General features: G+C 41.9%; 1 protein-coding gene and 2 long non-coding RNA genes across 3 annotated transcripts; 2 read left to right on the top strand and 1 right to left on the bottom strand.

Annotated features, from left to right (window-relative positions):
- Positions 1-4,620: 4,620 nt before the first annotated feature.
- On the top strand, positions 4,621-5,652 carry LOC134031874 (uncharacterized). Its single transcript, XR_009931960.1, has 3 exons — positions 4,621-4,862; positions 5,335-5,448; positions 5,625-5,652. It is a non-coding gene; the product is annotated as an uncharacterized LOC134031874 (long non-coding RNA).
- Positions 5,653-9,161: 3,509 nt separating this feature from the next.
- LOC134031947 (uncharacterized) lies at positions 9,162-10,169 on the top strand. Its single transcript, XR_009931967.1, has 4 exons — positions 9,162-9,355; positions 9,698-9,765; positions 9,873-9,916; positions 10,076-10,169. It is a non-coding gene; the product is annotated as an uncharacterized LOC134031947 (long non-coding RNA).
- Positions 10,170-14,350: 4,181 nt separating this feature from the next.
- On the bottom strand, positions 14,351-19,412 carry LOC134031875 (uncharacterized). The gene is made up of 16 exons (XM_062475619.1): positions 19,359-19,412; positions 19,157-19,265; positions 18,991-19,080; positions 18,497-18,889; positions 18,214-18,309; positions 17,833-18,065; positions 17,509-17,687; positions 17,278-17,371; positions 16,820-17,164; positions 16,601-16,718; positions 16,434-16,525; positions 16,138-16,255; positions 15,873-15,974; positions 15,621-15,791; positions 14,785-14,934; positions 14,351-14,644 (listed from the first exon to the last, which is right to left on the bottom strand). The coding sequence occupies exons 4-16, from the start codon at positions 18,861-18,863 to the stop codon at positions 14,415-14,417; spliced, it is 2,295 nt and encodes a 764-aa protein (XP_062331603.1). The 5' UTR covers positions 18,864-18,889; positions 18,991-19,080; positions 19,157-19,265; positions 19,359-19,412; the 3' UTR covers positions 14,351-14,414.
- Between the last annotated feature and the right edge of the window lie 688 nt (positions 19,413-20,100).

Genomic DNA, 20,100 nt, shown 5'->3' with positions numbered 1-20,100 from the left:
ATGTCCTCTTTTCGAGACCTAAAAAATGCGTCCGGCAGGGATTCCAAAATTGTCAGAGATTTTGCCTCGTCGGATATTTGTGTTTCTCTGGGTCTTTCACAAACTATTACGCCCTTATAAGTTTTGGAAAGGGTATCTCTCTTACGTTCCACCTTCTTGCGCGAGCTCTGACTGTAGAGTCCCCCCCCTCCCCCCCATCCCACAAACTTGAATCTGGTCACCCTATGTTAATAGGGTGACTAGGGGGTCACCCTATAGGGTAACACTAGGGAACTGCCATGCAAAGAAGCATCTGGCGTGACATCATAATCAGAAGTTGACATAGCAACGGACACATCGTGGCATTCCAAAGCATTATGATGTCACGCCTGACGCTTTTTGGCAGCCGATATTAGCTAAGACTGACACAAACAGAAACTCAGTACAGAGATAACGTCTTAAAGCGTACCACTAATATTAGTAGGTAAACACTGTCTTGTGTTCACAGAAGTGTTCACAATTTTCCATCTGCAAAATTGAGAAAACTGAACTTGAGAACTTCCTCAAGCAACAGAGGGCCAAAGTGTCTGAAGATGAAGCTTAAACCTAACTTCAAACAAGATGGTCCTTACATGGAAACAAGGGTGAGTTTCTCTTTATTCAGTAGAGTATAGACAGCTGACTGGCTTTTATTTTAAAAATGGTGTGAGAGGAATACTGATTTGTGAATTGCACCTCATGTGTCGCGAGTAAATGTATTTTTAAATGGATCACTGCTCATAGCATGAAGCCTTTTCTCTCTTCCCTAGGAGTACGGTGCCTCCCTCAGAAGAGATCCCTCCACCTTGACTGAGGGCTGGAGAGGGGTGTACATGGGCCACCACCCGGCCGAGGGCAGGGGTCCCTGGGCTGAGGAGGGTGGACCTCCCTTTAGAGAGAGCAGGACCACCAGACTGGGAAGGGTGGAGAGGAGGGCACCAACGTACAAAGAGGAACTAGAACAGCAGGTGACCCCCCCCCCCCCCCTATGAGTTGGGATACTGTACTAAAATACACAAAATACTATAAATATTATTGATTCTGCTCATAGATAAGTGATTGGTATTGAAGGTATAAACTCACCAAAACATGGACTGAACTATGATACATGGAATTTTCTTTATCAACTTTGAGTTGAGATTCTGTGTTTTACCTTAGTCTATGTTTGAAACAAGTAGAGCAATGATGGTGGGCATGTCATGTTTTGACATGAAGGGTACAGAGAATGGAGGAGTGAACGTTTTGGTCAGATAAATGATAAAAGTTGTAGATCTATATTGACTTTTAACATCATTTGTAAGTTAGTTTAATTCATCCCATTTAGACCGTCTCACCCAGTGAAAGTCAGTCTCATGTTCATGATGATGTCAATGTGTACGCTGAGTCTATCCTCAAACCTCTGGTACATGTGGTTCCAGGGGAGTCAGTATTCCTCACCATATTCCTTCATAACCTTGAATCCCTGCAGATCCAGGAGAAGCAGGAGCTCCGGAGGCTGGAGAAGGTGGAGAGGGACCGGGCTGAGGCCAAGATGGAGGCCGAAATAAGAAACTATAACCCATGGGGCCGGGGAGGGTGCGGCGCACCCCTCAGAGACACCCGAGGGAACCTCATTAGTACGTTGTAGCATGTTTCACTTACCTTCATTGTTGGGTCACCTTTCAGGATCGCATAAGTGGATCTGTGTTAAATTGATGAGAGATACAGGCTTATCCCCACATATATATAGGTGCTCATCTTTTTTTTTTCACAAGTTTTTTTATTTATTGTTTGGAGGATAACCCCTTGAGATGCAGCATCTCGTTTTCGAGGGGGTCCTCGGGGGTCATCTGATCTGTGTAACCCTCTGTGACATTGTTTGTAAAAAAGGGCTATACAAATAACATGATTTGATATAGTCACTTTGTAGAGGGACACATTTTAAACTGTTCTACCACATTTTAAACTGTTCATAAGAAATCATAAACTTCTTATGATTTGCCTGTCTAGCTGACCTGAAGCAGATGCACAAGCAGAATGAGGAAGCTTGGCTGAACCCTGAGACCTCTCAGAAAAAAGCCACAGTCACCAGGCCCATCCTGAGAGAGGACAGACTGCCGCCCATCAACACAGTCTCAGGTAGACAGTCACTGCACCAGCTGGCACATTGCAGACAACATACATTAACGTGCATGGAATACACATGGTTGTAATATATTTGATCTTTGCAGGTTTTGATCATGTCCAGACCACTGAGAAATCCAGGAGTATGTTTGCTAATCAGCAGACAGGGGTGCACTGGGGGCACCACCTGGCCGAGAGCAGGGGTCCCTGGGCTGAGGAGGGTGGACCTCCCTTTAGAGAGAGCAGGACCACCAGACTGGGAATGGTGGAGCCTGTGGAAAGGAGGGCACCAACTTACCAGGAGGAACTGGAACAGCAGGTGACCCCCCCCCCCCCCCCGCATCTCTATCTGTTGGGATGCAGCACCAAAATACACCAAATGCAATGAATGTATTAACTCTGAAAATCTTTATTCACAAAAGATGAATTATTCAATTTGCGCCACAAGTTGAAAGTCAGTCTCATGTTCATGATGATGTCAATGTGTACGCTGAGTCTATCCTCAGACCTCTGGTACATGTGGTTCCAGGGGAGTCAGTATTCCTCACCATATTCCTTCATAACCTTGAATCCCTGCAGATCCAGGAGAAGCGGGAGTGCCGGAGGCTGGAGAAGGTGGAGAGGGACCGGGCTGAGGCCAAGCTGGAGGCCGAAATAAGAACCTATAACCCATGGGGCCGGGGAGGGTGCGGCGCACCCCTTAGAGACACCCGAGGGGACCTCATTAGTACGTTGTAGCATGTTTCACTTACATTCCATGTTGGCTCACCTACAGGATTGCATAAGTTGATTGGAGTTCAATTGATGGCAGATATTTCTGTGTGAAGTGTCTGACTGTACTTTGTCTGACTAGCTGACCTGAAGCAGATGCACAAGCAGAATGAGGAAGCTTGGCTGAACCCTGAGACCTCTCAGAGAAAAGCCACAGTCACCAGGCCCATCCTGAGAGAGGGAGACAGACTGCCTCCCGTCAACATAGTCTCAGGTAGACAGTCACTGCACCAGCTGGCACATTGCAGACAACACATACATTAACGTGCATGGAATACACATGGTTATAATATATTTATTCTTTGCAGGTTTTGATCATGTCCAGACCAATGAGAAATCCAGGAGTATGTTTGCTAACCAGCAGACAGGGGCGCACTGGGGGCACCACCTGGCCGAGGATAGGGGTCCTTGGGCTGAGGAGGGTGGACCTCCCTTTAGAGAGAGCAGGCTGGAGCCTGTGGAGAGGAGGGCACCAACTTACCAGGAGGAACTGGAACAGCAGGTGACCCCCCCACCACCACCACCACCACGACCTCTATCTGTTGGGATACAGCACCAAAATACACCAAATGCAATGAATGTATTAATTCTGACAATCTTTATTCACAAAAGATGAATTATTCAATTTGCGCCACAAGTTAAAAGTCAGTCTGATGTTCATGATGATGTCAATGTGTACGCTGAGTCAATCCTCAAACCTCTGGTACATGTGGTTCCAGGGGAGTCAGTATTTATCACCATATTCCTTCATAACCTTGAATCCCTGCAGATCCAGGAGAAGCAGGAGTGCCGGAGGCTGGAGAAGGTGGAGAGGGACCGGGCTGAGGCCAAGCTGGAGGCCGAAATAAGAACCTATAACCCATGGGGCCGGGGAGGGTGCGGCGCACCCCTTAGAGACACCCGAGGGGACCTTATTAGTACGTTTCATTTGCATCCCCTTTTAGCTCACCTTACAGGATATTATACGTGGATTGTGTTAGATTGATATCAGACAGTTCTGTCTGAAGTGTTTCTGGGACAAGGTGGACTAGAGTAGCTTTAACTGCCATGAAGTAGCTCACGCTTCAGGCTTATGCCCACTATATATAGATGCTCATCTGATCTGTGAAGCCCTCTGTGACATTGTTTGTAAAGAGGGATATACAAATAAGATTTGATATTTTCACATTGCAGAAGGCCACATTTTTAACATTAGTACCATGTGGGGTAAAAAGGTTGCTGGTCTGGTTTTACTGTGGTTAAAAGTTTTACTTTATAAATAAAAAACGTCCTATGTTTTTTCTCACTAGCTGACCTGAAGCATATGCACAGGCAGAATGAGGAAGCTTGGCTTAACCCCGAGACCTCTCAGAATAAAGCCACAGTCACCAGGCCCACCCAGAGAGAGGACAGACTGCCTCCCATCAACACAGTCTCAGGTAGCCAGTCACTGCACCAGCTGGCACATTGCAGACAACCAATAATTTCACGTGAATGTAATACACACGTACACACAATGCATATGGCTGTTCTATTTCATCTTTGCAGGTTTTGCCCCTGTCCGGACCTCCATGTATGCCAGAGGAAATGTGTTTCCTAACCAGCCAACGCTTCATCAACTCACTGAACTGGATAAGTATAAGCTTTGTCTAAAACAACAGGTACAGTGTGATATGGTTTGTGATGTGTTATGTTTACATTTCAAGACCCTGGCCTCTTGTGGCTGTAGGGTCTTGTAGCAACAAGCCATTGATTTGAAGGTTGTTGTGTACTGTACACAAACACACACACAGGTACATGATGTTGTATAACAAACTGTTTACCTCTCGGGCCCTGCCCAGATTGAGGAGAAGCACCTTAAGCAGGCAGAGGAGAGGGAGAAGCTACGCCTGGAGGAGGTGAAGGAGGAGAGGAGGCTGGCAGAGCAGAGGGCTCAAATCAAGAGGGAGTTTGACGAGAATCAGGAGATCCGAAGACTCAAGGAGATGAAGGTCAGCTGGGCACTGATTGGCTAAGAGGGATTTGGCAGAAATTAATGTTTATGCGTTTGCAATATACAGTATACAACTTATCTTATTTGGACCACACACTCTTGAATAACAATGCTAAACAATCTTGATAGTAGAAACGGGATTTTTATGGTGTGGAAACACTTGACGTAAGGGTAGATTTTAAGCGAGTGTAACATATTCTTATGACTCAGCTGTTATTAGCTAAGTAAAGTTTGGTCTTCTTGCAACAGAAAACGGACAAAAACAAGGAGCTGGTCCATCTTGCAGAGGAGCAGAAGAAGAAAGCGGTGGAGAAGAAAGAGCTGGAGGAGGAGGAGATTGCTGCTGGGAGGATGCGCTATGAGAAAGAGAGACAGGCGCGCATTCAGGTGAGAGGACCACAAAACTTTATTAGAAAGATTTGAACAAACAGAAATATCAGTATGATCCCCATCTTACTGTCTATCTGCAGGTGCAAAGGGAGATCTCGCCCCCCATCCCCACCCTCCAGAAGAGACACAGGGCCCCCCAGTCCACCCCCAGTCCCCCCAGCATGGACAGTAAACGTCCCACCACCCCCCTGTCTGTAAGTTACCCGCTTGCATAAACCATAAACGTACTATGGAGAACATCATCTGAAAACAGGTAGAAACAGATGTCTCTGTCCCCCACAGACACCTTTTAGGAGTGTTCTCTTTCAGGAGTGTTCTTTGTGACTCAGCTGTTATCAGCAGAATACAGTTTGGTCTACTTCTGCAACAGCAAACGGCCAAAAACAAGGAGCTGGTCCGTCTTGTTGCAACCTGACCTCACAATCTATTCGTAACATAGTGTACGTCTTTCTGTGTCCCTCGATTTCGTATACTATGTTACGAAAAACCGAACCACAAGGTGGCGCTTCACCCGAAATGTCACCTAAAATTTGTGTAGCTTATCGTAAATTAATATTCAAATACTGCATTCATATCCACAATAACAATTATACAAATATAAAATATATATTACTGTACAATATTTACATATTGCTCTCTGCTTTAAAGCTCAATTCTGAAGTGCTTTGCGAGCACCCGTTTGTGGCATTTTAACAGGACGGATCTTCAGTATTTTCAGTATGGAATTATGCCTTGACCTTCATCAATCGCCTGTCAATCAAAATGTGACATCCTTGGTTACGGCGCTGACAAGTGACGTCCATTGTTTTAGAAGTTGGCGGTAAGTACCTACCTAAAGATGTTCAGATTTTTTTTATTTATTGTAAATGCACCCTTTCAGGCCGAAGATGTGTAATAATTATGTAATAGTTAAGCAAGTAAACTCAAGGTAACCATGGGGATGCTCCAACGTGGAGTTCTAACTTAATTTTGTGAAAGTGCATGGTAATAAATGCATGTTAGCCATGCAACGTTAGTCAAATGGCTAATTAACGGTACGCTAGCGTTGTCAGAGCATTCATGAAGGCATTAAGTTATTTAATTAAATACTAATAATATTTATGTCTCCCTTGTCCTTCCCCTGTGTGCACCTTCCCCTTCTATAATTGTATGTTTTGCTCCTTCCCAATATCCTCCCCTGTCTTTGCCCCCCCCCCCCCCCCAACACACACCTGTCTCCTCAGATTCATCTGTCATCTCTATTTAACATTGACCTATTACATATTCTATTTGTCTACTTGTCTGCCTCTCGTCTCATTGCCTGTTGTCCATCTGTCTGTCTGTCTTCCTGTACTGTATATTTATTGTCTGTCTGCCTTGTCCTTTTGTCCTTCTGTGTGCCCGCCATTTCTGGCCCGCCCCAACGGTTCTTTTAAGAACCAAAGTTCTGCTGTCAAGTAAGTTTAACATTTAAACAATAGTCATGTTTAATTAAGTATTGTCATAATCCAATAATAATAAAATCTAAAGCCTATGTCCGCCTTGTCAAAATACCTTTAACATAGTATGGTTGCCAGAAAGATAAACTGATGGAAATTAAAATCAAAACCACATCTGCACAACAAAAGTAAAATGAACTTTCTTTTCAGATGGCAGGTTCTACCAAAAAGAGCTGCACCTCCTGCAAAGGCCACATCAGGGTGGCATGCAAAAAGTGTCCCTTGTGTGGAGCAGTCCAGCCCATGAAAAGTAAATTGGAGTCACAGAAGAAACGCTATGATACCCAGTGGGCAGCAACGACTCTTAAGGGAAATAACATCCCCAAAGTCCTTAACTCTGCCAATTTAATGGTAGGATAACAAAAATCTTCAGTCCCTGTCTCTTCACCAAGAACAAAGTGAACGGCATGAGTGACAAATACATTTTGTCCTTTCATTGTTTCAGGTACACAAATTAGATAAGCTTGGGTTCGTCCCCTTGCTTTTCCTGGGACGCAAGTCCAAAATGTCCTGTGGCTGGTCTGAGGTGGTGTGTCCTCAGGAATTTATGGATGTGAATGGGACAGCCATCAAAACCATAAAGGACATTTTTGACAGTGCTTTGACAAGTAGGTGACAGACCCAGTGTTGATATATGTGTGCAGACATATTGTAGACAGATGTGTTGAGCATAGTCATGTAAATATGTCGACATGTAGACAGATGTGTTAGGCATACTTCGGGTTGGCAATGTAATAATTGTAATTTCCCCTCATAACTTTATCAGGTTCAGGATAAGATAAATTGTAGTGAGTCCCTAAAGCCATAACATTATGACCACCTGTCTAATATTGTGTATGACCCTTTTTCTCCTCCTTGTAAGAACAGCCCTGACCCTTCGACTCCACTAGACCTCTGAATATGTGCTACATTTACATTTATTCATTTAGCAGACGCTTTTATCCAAAGCGACTTCCAAGAGAGAGCTTTACAAAGTGCATAGGTCACTGATAATAACAACAAGATAGCCACAAAAACAATGCGGGTAGCCAAAACATGAAGCACATATTGTGAACAACCAAAAATAAGTGCCAAAGGGAAGAACCATAAGAGCATGCAGTTAAACAAGTTACAATTAAGCAACATGAATTGCTATAAGTGCAAGTGTACCTGTTGAAAAGCAAGCACTAGCAAGCCACTAACCAACAAGAGCAACAAGTCTCTAAGCAAGAGTCATTGTGATCCTTGAGGAAACTAACATTGGGTCCAGCAAACTATTCCTAAGTACCGTTGTACTCCCGGAACAAGTGTGTGTGGTATCTGGCACCAAGACATTAGCAGCAGATCCTTTAAATTCTGTAAGTTGCGAGGTGGGGCGTCCATGGATCGGACATGTTTGTCCAGAACATCCCACAAATGCTCGATTGTATTGAGATCTGAGTAATTTGAAGACATAAAACTTTTTGACAACATAAAACTTTCACTTTCATGCCTAGTAGGCTATACCCCACCCATTGACAGGTGTCATGATAATGAGATAATCTGTGTTTTTCACTTCACCAGTCAGTGGTCATAATGTCATGGCTGATCAGTGTACACGTACTAGGATTTTGTTCTTAGGAAGTGGACACTTAAAACAACAATGTACATAACTCATAATTATCATATACTAATTTGCATTTATATGTATTTTTCTTCAGTTTTCTACAGAAACAATGATATTGCAGAAGCTGGGGACATCTGCCCCCCCACTCCTGCAGAAGCTGGGGACATCTGCCCCCCCACTCCTGCAGAAGCTGAGGACATCTGCCCCCCCACTCCTGCAAAAGATGAGGACATCAGCCCCCGCACTCCTGCAGAAGCTGGGGACATCTGCCCCCCCACTCCTGCAGAAGCTGAGGACATCAGCCCCCGCACTCCTGCAGAAGCTGGGGACATCTGCCCCCCCACTCCTGCAGAAGCTGAGGACATCAGCCCCCGCACTCCTGCAGAAGCTGAGGACATCAGCCCCCACACTCCTGCAGAAGCTGGGGACATCAGCCCCCACACTCCTGCAGAAGCTGAGGACATCTGCCCCCCCACTCCTGCAGAAGCTGGGGACATCTGCCCCCCCACTCCTGTATGTGTAAGAGATGCTGCTCTCCAGAGAAATACAGAAAAAGATATATGAAACTGTACAAGATAGAATCAGAATCAAAAGGGGTTTTAATCGCCATGAAAGTTTGCACAGACAAGGAATTTACTTTGGCAGGCAAGGAATTTACCCATAGATACACATATTTCAAATATATTGGTCTCACTCACTTCAGTATAATATAATATCTACAGTTTGTACAGTGACCACGTTCATTGCATGAGACATGTATAAATGCTAGTCACTGCATAGTTTAGTTGTTTAAGATTTGTCAAATCTGTCTATTTATGACACAACAGCTGATTGCAAAGCTTGCTGCTGATTAGGTGGACTAATTCCACTAGACACACCATTGTAATACAGGAAGTACTGTTGTTGTAATGGATGCATTTGGCTTTATACTTCCTCTTTAGGGGCCCACTGTTCCGGCTCATTCTAAAGATGCAATCCAGGGAAGGAAGAGAAGCCGGCCTATAAAAAGTGGTTCAACCATCCCCCCCAAAAAGAAAGGTTGACCATGCACCATGCTTTTCAATAAGCAGACATGTTCTTATACTTAGACAGGTTATACTGATGTCTCCCAGAGATACCAGAAGGCATTATTTGAAGTAGATTTGTACTCTTATTGGAACATAATAAGACACCACCTCCCACAGTGGACAGACTGACATTGTTTAGATTTCAGAGTTAGTGTTAGACAAGAGGCCATGTTTAGGGATAGGGAGTAATTAAAGACACGTTATTCTATAATCATCACCAAAATGTACATTATTCACCCTATTGTGTCATAATACTAAATAGAACACCACCAAAGATAAGTCTTTATTTTATTTTGTTAACCTTTTTTTGCAGTTTGCCGTGTACATGCAAAGAATAAGGTGTTTCTCTTCCAAGAAGTAGTAGGCAAGAGGAAAAATGAGGTAAAATGTTTTGGGATTTCTTAAATACTTAAAACATAAATGGATGTTCATACATTTACCAGATCAAAACCTTTCTTCCATGTGATTTGTTTATGTTAAATGCTTAGGACAGGGAAGAAGTCCTCGTGCGGTGGCAACCTTGTTATGGTTGGTAAGTAATTCCTGTAAAGTAATTAAACTGTCTAAATAGCTGTGTGTGTTTATCTGTATACTGTATTTTATCTGTACAGTGTGCCGGCATATCTGAGTAGGGGGCATTAACCCCCTGCAGTAATTCACAGTTATTCAAATGTTTTTATATGTTTTACAGTGGCGAACAATGGGATGACACCTGGGAGCCTTCAGCCAATTTTCCAAAAGTGATTAATAAAGATAAAATTTGCTTTTTTTAATGTGCGTGCGTGGTTTGGTTTTGTGATGACAGTATTTCAGAAAATTAGACAATCATGTTCGTTAAAAGTATGTAAACAATGAAGTACAGCTGTAACCATTAAACAGTGTTTATAATTGATAGAACATGTATTTACATTAATGGAAGATGAAACATTTAGGAAGAAACAAAGGCAGTGATCAGCACATAAGGGCGGCCGGGGGCCCAGCCCAAGTTCTCACCAATGATGGACAGGAGAGTGATATGTTCTGAATGTTTTTAGTCCAGACTATCTTTTTGCCTGACATGCAATTGTTACAATGTGTCACTGTCAATGCTGTCGTTTTGAAGGTTATGGGTCTGTCTGATATGACGAGGATCTCTGACCACACAGTCCATTCGTAACATAGTGGACGTCTTTCTGTGTTTCTCTGTCAACCCAGTCTCCCATACTTCTGCGTATCTATGACACGGGTTTACACATCTATTTTGCGTGCCATATATACGCCAAATATATAGGCTGTAGCCTATATACAGGCCCGGTTCTTGCCAGCTCTGGAAGGGCAGACTGGCAGATATCTTGAATTATCCAGATTTCTTTAGAAAAATTCGGATTTAACTCTGTATAACTCCAGACAACTATCTCAATAATGACCACACACGTTAATATCGATTAGTGACCTTCGTAAAATCCGAGTCTGGACGATGACGTAAAATGATGAGCGTTGATGAAGTTCTGCGTGTGATATAGATCCTCACAGTCTATTCGTAACATAGTGTACGTCTTTCTGTGTCCCTCGATTTCGTATACTATGTTACGAAAGATCGAACCACAAGGTGGCGCTTCACCCGACATGTCACCTAATATTTGTGTAGCTTATCGCTACGCATATTCGTAACATAGTGTACGTCTTTCTGTGTCCCTCGATTTCGTACACAATGTTACGGAAAACCGAACCATAAGGTGGCGCTTCACCCGAAATGTCACCTAATATTTGTGTAGCTTATCGCTACGCATATTCGTAACATAGTGTACGTCTTTCTGTGTCCCTCGATTTCGTACACAATGTTACGAAAAACCGAACCATAAGGTGGCGCTTCACCCGAAATGTCACCTAATATTTGTGTAGCTTATCGCTACGCCTATTCGTAACATAGTGTACGTCTTTCTGTGTCCCTCGATTTCGTACACAATGTTACGAAAAACCGAACCATAAGGTGGCGCTTCACCCGAAATGTCACCTAATATTTGTGTATCTTATCGCTACGCAACGGAACCCTGATTTAGCTGAAAGCTAATGATAGCTAACTGTCGTTCTTTAAAACAAACGAGATTCCAAACAATCTTAAAACAAAGTCATCGGATAGTTTCTAATAACATGTCTTTAATTATGCGAAATTACACATGATGACAAACCAAATTGGCTAAATATAGCTACCAACTAATCTTGCCATACACCATGTTATAAGTAGGCCTAACCTACACAAAAGGTGTGTTCGACTTCATGCAGCGCCGGCGGCGCGGACCAGCCAATGGCATTCACTGCTTCAAGTCAGCCATGCCGGCTGTCGGTGCCGCCGGCGCTGCATGTAGTCGAATATACCTAAAGTCTCATGGGTAGGCTAATCCCTCGATGCATCATCTCATTTAGAATACTACTCCATTGCCAACTAGGGCATTTAATGCTAATATTGATTACCTCCTCAACACCTCCATTATGTTATAATCTATTCATACATACTTTGTATGTGATAAATCGTTAAGATGTTCTGTTTTCAAACCCTAAACATGTAAACTTTGAAACATGTAGTTGAACTACAAATATGGCGTCGTTCAACTTCTCGATTTAGTGTTTAATGGAATACGTTTGTAGTTCTTTTAGTAATTTGTGTTTTACACCAATATCATCTCCAATTTTATATCAGATTGATCTGAAATGTAAAGTGTACATATATTATAGATCAATAAGCATTATATATAATCAGCTCTACAAAGGTAAACTTTGGCATGTCTTTTTTTCATACTTTTTATTTTATATTATATTCAAGTGTTGAATGTTTTTGTCACACTCTGCATGGAATGTCTCAATGGAGCAACATGCTAATTTTCAGCCCGATAGCAGCATACATTGGAGTACAAGACACATTTTAGATTTGGAAAATGAACATTTCAAGGTGGCGCTGTTGAGCCTCTATCTGGCTTAGAGGTAAGGCCATATGAAAAAAAGTATTTACTAGTCCAAAATATTCATCAGGGCAAGCCACGAACATGTACCACCAAGGACAACTAACCCCTAACCCTAGCACGGTCTGTTTAGACCATGTCTTATGCAGAGCAAATAATCATCTTTAAAGTTTGGGGATAAACAAATGCACAAGTGGGTCTGTACCCTGATATTGTTTGTGCTAAACCAGGACTATGTGCCACCGAAACATAATTTGACTTTGACCACTGATGTAGTCTATTTAGATTATGAATGGTCTTGGAATCTATACTTGGAAAGATACCTCACTGCAATGGCAGATTTCGAAAGACTTTTTTTGGACCAATTTTTGGAAAGGTCTTAGCTTGCAGGTTCATTTATGTAAGTTTGACACATTCCTGTAAACCCTTATCTGATATATTGACCTTTGAACCCTTGCCAGTGGTCACCTTAAAGCCCTATATTTAGTAACCCTAATTAGGGTAATTAGGGTTAGGGTTAGGGTTCCTTTCATGGCACATAGTCCTGGCTTGATACAGTGAATAACTAGGGTTATATAAACTGTGTCTTTCAGTTTCATAACCCTAGCCCCTACAGGGGATCAACAGCGCCACCTAGAAAAGGTAATTTCCTAAAATTCAATTCAATTTGTTTTTTTAGCTGAGGCTAGGATCAGCCTGGGATTTTGTATTTATACCAATATTGACCCTCTTCACATCATACTGGAACCATGTTTGAAGATTATGATGTAAAGTAATGTTAAGTAAAGGTTACATATAAAGACATTTAAATGTTGACTTTTCGAGTACTGATACATTTTGTCTTTCTTAAAAGACCAATGAATGTATATTTGTCATATTAAGTGATTTAAATGTAACTGAGGACAAAGATCTTCTCATAAAATAAGTTTTTAAATTGAAAGTAAAAAAGAACTACATTTCCCAGGATTCCGCCAATATGTTTTAAAGCTAATATGCGCCATATTTGTAGTCCATGTAAGTTCACTTTGGTTATCGTTTTAGTTAAGTGTAGCGCACATTATATAAAGACCTATTCAATTACTTAAAAAACTTGTGTACGTCTTACCACGTGTTCAACACTCTAAAAATGAGAATATATAATTTATAATTCATATAGCCTACCTTCATGCCATCACCTTTATAAAGGCATGGATTTTTCTGAATGTGACGTCATCGCGCCGCACTCCCAGTACAGATTATTCATATTCAGCCACAAGGAATCCATAATTTAAAATTGTATGCAATGTGGTGTTAATAGGATAACAAATTTACATCCGCTTGTAATGGCCTAACTTTTAATCTAAGTCTTCTCTTCATAGGTAGTCTACTCTTACCTCCACCAAGCAAAGGATCAGACGGTTGCTTGTAGGCTTACATAAGTGAGTCCAACCATGCAAGTCAATGTTTATAAAAATAATACCAAAGTTTATTGGACAATAAAACACAAAACCCATGGGACACAAGAAAGTGCAATATTAGAACACTTTGAATACAAATAGTAGATAATAGACTTGGAAGTACAACGAGGCTGGGAACGTAGCTACCAGGGCAAACCAGGGTATGTCACCGCAAGTTATTGGGAAACTGGACCGCAGGTGTGGATCTTGTGCAGGTAGGATGGACTGGATCAATGGAGCCTGGAGATGCACACAAACACAGACAAACAGAACGACAGAAACAGAAAGACATGCAGAGCCTGTGGAGGGCGTAATACAGGTAGACAGAAAGAAGTGTTAGTATGTAAACAAAATACGAGCCAAAATATGTATTGTACAAAGTGTTCATTAACTACTACTGAGTCTTACTGTCTGAAATAAGGGGAATAGAAACATGCAAATATATTGTAATGCCTTTTTTGGGTAGCAGATGTTATTCGATATCAGTGGTAGGCAACATGATCTAATGTAGAGCACGTTGTTGATAAAACAGGTACATAGACCTGAAGCAAGAAAAGTAAAATGTATTTATTTCCAGTCAAGAAATTGTTCTAGAAAAGCATTTATTTGTCTCACAATACCCAAATTCAAATGCATAACATTGATATTCTGTCGATGCCTAGGTGTTGACATCGTCGTGATCATCTGAGCTGGTGTCAGAGCTTAAAAAGTCCTGGCCCTCTTCCAGGAGTTCTTCCAGGTCCAGGTCGGGTTCTGTAAGATCCAGGTGGAGGTATTGGAGATACATCTGTCTCACTACAGCCTGGTGAGACTTCAACTCTGTAAGTTTCCTCTGGTGCAAACTTTGGAGTCCCTTCCTCCCTTTTGGTGACAGGTTCCAACAGTCACCTAAATAAATAAATAAATAAATAAGCTTATTTAAACATTTGCGTCCGCAACGGAAAACACCAGAGTAACCTAATTGAAACTGCTACTAAATCGCAACAATGTAAAATGAGTTAATGTGTACATGCACACTTTTTCGTTACCAGAGATTGACTGCTCCAAGACCTCAGCACGTCTCTTCAGGTATTCCCAGTGCTGCTTCATCTCTTTGACGAGGACCACTTCTTCCTCCTCCAGCCTCCGGATACCCATGACCTTCTCAAAGACCTTCTTTTTTGTGAGAATGTCAGTATCTGAAGCAAAAAGTTGTTTAACAAAAATAAGTACAAAAGACAGTTATGTGGTTAAGAACACAAAATAATAGGAATACATTAATACAATGATAACATTTTGTAAAACTAGATTTAGATATAGATATTTAGATAATATTTACTAGATATTTGATTTCATAAGTATTAAGTGTTATTTCCTAATTGCTTTTGCCTCTAAAGTATCAAAAGTGGCTATTACTACCCACAAACCTTTTTAGCCAATTTCTATTCATTTTATCTAAAAGCAGTTAGGAAATAACTTACTGCTCAGGTGGAGTCAGGTGACTGAGCGGTTAGGGAATCGGGCTAGTAATCTGAAGGTTGCCAGTTTGATTCCCTGCCGTGCCAAAGGACGTTGTGTCCTTGGGCAAGGCACTTCACCCTACTTGCCTCGGGGGAATGTCCCTGTACTTACTGTAAGCCTCTGGATAAGAGCGTCTGCTAAATGACTAAATGTTATGTAAATGCCCTCAGGAAAATAAACAAAAAAAAATTTACACAGTGTTTAACGGTCAGCACAGTTCATCGCAAAAACATCATGAAATATATTACAATTTCAAAGAAACTTTAATTCAAGTAACCATAAGAAGCATGAGCGAAAAGTGCTGGACAACACAAAAAGCACTACTTTGATTTGCTCACTTTTATGACAATTATAGGCTACATACCAGATGTTGGAACGTGCCAAGGGAATATGTATTCCGGCTGGAAGATTAACTCCACTGACTCCACTCTTTCGGATGGCTGGACAAGTGTATTATGTTCCAGGACCAGGGCAGCCAGCTTCCCTTTCTCCTCTCTTATTTTGGCTCTCATCCTGTGGCGACCCTTGTTTGTGTCTGAAAAACATTAACATAGACATGTGTCCTAGATTGACCATTATGGCCATGGCTGGTTTCTTGAACCGATCTCTAACAAACCATTCTGCCTGTACAGCCGATGTGTTCTCTGCCTGATGCTGGCAGACATTTCCTCCATCTTCTTCTGCAACTCCACAGGTGCATCACTGTCCTCCACTGGTGCTGGTTAAGAAAAGAGAACACCCAAGTACAAACATGAGTTGAGGACAGAAAATACTTTCATGCATTCTTGCTAAACCCAGATCGACAGTCATATGACATATGACATTTGTAGTCTATCAGCAGTAGTAAAATTATATAATGTTCATTTTGTGTACGGACATACCACTCTCAGCCCACTCCTGAACATCGGTCACCCACTGCAGGATTGTGGAGTTGTCGACTGACAGCTCTGTCTTTAAGGCCTCATAGCTGTCTTTTTGTTGTTGCAGACTTTGCTTGGTCTAAATAAGGAAAGAAAAACACAAATGCTTATGCACTTCACGACGTAAGGCTAAAACAAAGGCTGAATGAGATGGTTGATCTACATGATATGCATATATATATATATATATATATATATATATATATATATATATATATATATATATGCTTTATTGCATTGAGAACATTCCAGGGTACCTTCAGGAATCGTCTGCTGAGGTAGGAGCTCATGTGCTGGACCTTGGCTTGGTTCCATCCCATGCACAAGAGTGTGATCATGTCAGTGCGTGCTGCAAAGGAACATTGGTCAGTGCAAGGGCATGCTCTAGAATGCATGTTGATGTGAAAGAAGTCAATATGCTTACCAGCTTTTGACATATATTTTGTGGAAATGGCTATCCTGGAGAGGAAGGCGTTGGCCTGCTCCACTTCTTCTCCCAGGGTGCAGGCAGCATTCTCCTGGAACCCCCCACCCCATTTGATCTATTGGGCCAGAAGACATGCCATATAATATCCAGTACATGTACTGATTATGTTAACTGGAACCATAACAAAGGTAAGGAAGTAAAGGTTTGGTTCAGTACCTCACACTTCATTCCATGGGCCTTTGCATGGAGGACAGAAAGAAAGGGCTTCATGCCTAGAAGATGTTGTAGTTCTGGGCATACTCTGCAGACCTTCTGCAAGTAGGGCCAGTACTTGCACATAAGATCAGTGCAGAAGAAAGTTGCAGTGTTGCCCAATTCCTTCTGCAAGTAGAGGGCATATGCATATATTTCCCCCCTAAACATATTAAGGCCTCTAAGGATTGTGCCATGCCTGCAGACAGCAAGCTCAATGCCCTCTTCATCAAGCTTGCTGCTAGATTTTCTGGAGATCTCCTTAGCAGCAGCAAATTCAGCCCCACCACAGACACCCTTTCCGGGAACCTTCAGATAAACACACACAAAATCCCTGAAAATGTTCAATGAAGGTCTACACCATATTTAAAATTCAAACTTGTAATCAAATAATAACTACGTCACAAACAGAAATTACTTACATGCTTGGTGGCCTTGTGGACATGGTCTACAAACTCTGACACCTTGCTGTCCTCGCAAAGGAAAACACCGTCCAAGTGGCCATGACTGTCCTGACTACACAAAGGAGTTAAATCTGTTAACAGATGGTACTCTACAACACAATGTTTATTACATTGTATTATTTCCATTAACGTGGAAGATTACTGTCCGGATACTTTAGGAGTTACCAGTAAATAGTTTGCATTACATACCTCCCTGCCTTCTTGAAACGATAATGCTTGCGATTGCCATCCACTGCTACCGCAAGCATTTCGGGAGTGCATGGAGGGCAGACAAACGGCTGCTCCTGGCACATCTTGTCAACCTCATATCTGCAGATGGCCCATTCCATGAAGCTTTGGTGGAAAGTGTCTCCAGATATTTTACCACTCTGTTTCAATAAAAAAAATATATCAGTGAATAGTCTGATACTATGTAGGTTATTTCTTATCTTATTTGTCCAAACATATACAATGTGTATAGTTTACCAGGCAGTGATGAATATATCCACGATTAGTGCCACACACGGTACTCACTCTTCCAAAGCGGCTGTTTTTTTTGTCTAGCATTGTGGTAAATGCCAGACGGGACAGTCCAGGTGCTGACATTTTTAACTCCAGGTATGACTGGAAAACGTCAACATGAAACAGACTATTGAAGTTGACCGTCCCTGGCCAGTACCCACTTTGCACAACGTCTTCCAGCGCAGGTGTCCAATGAGAGGCACAACATTCACAATGTGCTTCAGGGAGGACAAGATCATAGCGACCTAAAGTGGTAATAATGTCACAGGACATAATTTAACAGCAATATATTTGTGTTTGTTGATATTCACTGCTACCTGCAAGAGTATGCGTGTTCACATGTGAGATTAATAAAATGATTGTTCTTCTTAAATTAAAATGTGTAAAACTCACCATTCATGGTCACTAAAACAATGGACCTCCCCACACTAACAGTCATGGGGAGCTGGCAGGTTTGGCAGTCTGATACCTCTAAAGGTAGAAGTTGAGCTACAAAGATATTTAAAAGACACAGCATGGGGATTGTGTATAATCTTGGGGATTGTGTATTAGTAATCTTGCGTCTAATGTGCTAATAGTCATTGCATAAGTGCCTCAAGCCATATCTAACATTTTACAGTATTGATGTTAGATTACATTAGACATTTAGAGGAGGTTTCATGACCAAACACCTTACCTTGGTGGGTAAGGGAATATTGCCCGTCAGCATCCTGGCTGACAAATGAGGTGGGAGGCACAGGGTGGAGGTAGCCTGAGATCAGGGATCTCCGGTTGTGCAGAACATGTCTGGTGTGTTGCTCTTTGTCACAGGCCATGCACAGATACTGGTGAGGTAAGCACTCACTACACCTCATCACAGCCACTCCTTGCCTACACCACTGGCAGGTGGTGGGCAATACTGCCTCATCTGACAGCATGCTGTTGATGAGATGCGGGCGGGACACTTTCCACCTCTCTGCAGAACAGGCATTTCGAATTCCCCAATCTTGTGCCTCTGTGTGTTTCTCACACTCAGGGGCTGCTGGCTGACCATCACGTAACATTTCTTTGACCGCTCGAAGAAGGGAATCTGTAGATGAAAGAAATTGGTAGTACAGAACATTAACTGAAGAGGTATTTTTGAGTTTGGCATTACCTGTTCAAACTAAAATAAAAACATTTGTTACTCACAAAGAACTGATTCCTGATGATCCCTGTCCTCAACAAGGTCCTGTGTGTCACTGACAGTGTCCTTGCATTTCTTCGTTCCAGCCCTGGGTGCTGAGAGAACAATTATTCAGAAGAAATGCATCCTATAATGCTGCATTACTCCAGAACCTTTAAATATTCAACTTACCAGTTGAAGATCGACATTTGGTAGTTTGAGGGACTAATGCTCCCCGCACATCTCTCTTTCTCCAACTAATCCTGAACCTGTTTTTTGTGGTCCTCTTTTTGTTCTTAGCCTACAAAAAGATATATGTTATTAACTGGAATAATGACCAAGTTCAGGTACTAGTGTATTGTTCACACAGTTTTAGTTTCATCATCATTATTACCGGTTCAGGATTAAGGTCCTTGGCATAAGCTTGACCTTGTTTCAGAAGCTCCCTAAGATGAGCATCCTCAGCAGCTTTCTTTGAAGCCATACTATGGAAAAGTAAATTACAGGCCAACATATTTCAATCTTAACTGATATCTTAGATAGTTGTAATATTTGTGTCAAAAAATAATTTACAAAAATGTAGGTCACTACACATATCAGGGGACTTCTATTGTACATGTATTACATATTGGTAGCATAAAGGACAGTCATATTATGGTACCTACTATTGTTTCAATGTTAAACTTACTTGACAGCAGAACTTTGGTTCTTAACCGTTGGGGCGGGCCAGAAATGGCGGGCACACAGACGGACAAAAGGACAAGGCAGACAGACAATAAATATACAGTACAGGAAGACAGACAGACAGATGGACAACAGGCAATGAGACGAGAGGCAGACAAGTAGACAAATAGAATATGGAGGTCAATGTTAAAGAGAGATGACAGATGAATCTAAGGAGACAGGTGTGTGTTGGGGGGGGGGGGGCAAAGACAGGGGAGGATATTGGGAAGGAGCAAAACATACAATTATAGAAGGAGAAGGTGCACACAGGGGAAGGACAAGGGAGACATAAATATTATTAGTATTTAAAAATTAAATATGTGGACTATCTATACTAAGGGTACATAAACTAGCAGTACTAAGTGGAATTAGAATTAAATAAAATATACAATAAGATAAAATATAAGTAAATA

The sequence above is a fragment of the Osmerus eperlanus genome, chromosome 12 (genome assembly GCF_963692335.1).
Source record: "Osmerus eperlanus chromosome 12, fOsmEpe2.1, whole genome shotgun sequence".
Lineage (NCBI taxonomy): Eukaryota > Metazoa > Chordata > Actinopteri > Osmeriformes > Osmeridae > Osmerus > Osmerus eperlanus.
Note: the sequence above shows the minus strand (reverse complement) of the source record. Positions and strands in the feature narration are given on the sequence as shown.

Excerpts from the sequence above, each read along its gene's own strand:
- LOC134031875 (XM_062475619.1), bottom strand. The coding sequence starts at position 18,863 with ATGTTACGTGATGGTCAGCCAGCAGCCCCTGAGTGTGAGAAACACACA. Across the intron at positions 16,719-16,819 it reads CCCATGGAATGAAGTGTGAG|ATCAAATGGGGTGGGGGGTT; the intron begins GTACTGAACCAA and ends CTGGCCCAATAG. Across the intron at positions 14,645-14,784 it reads CTTGGAGCAGTCAATCTCTG|GTGACTGTTGGAACCTGTCA; the intron begins GTAACGAAAAAG and ends TTATTTATTTAG.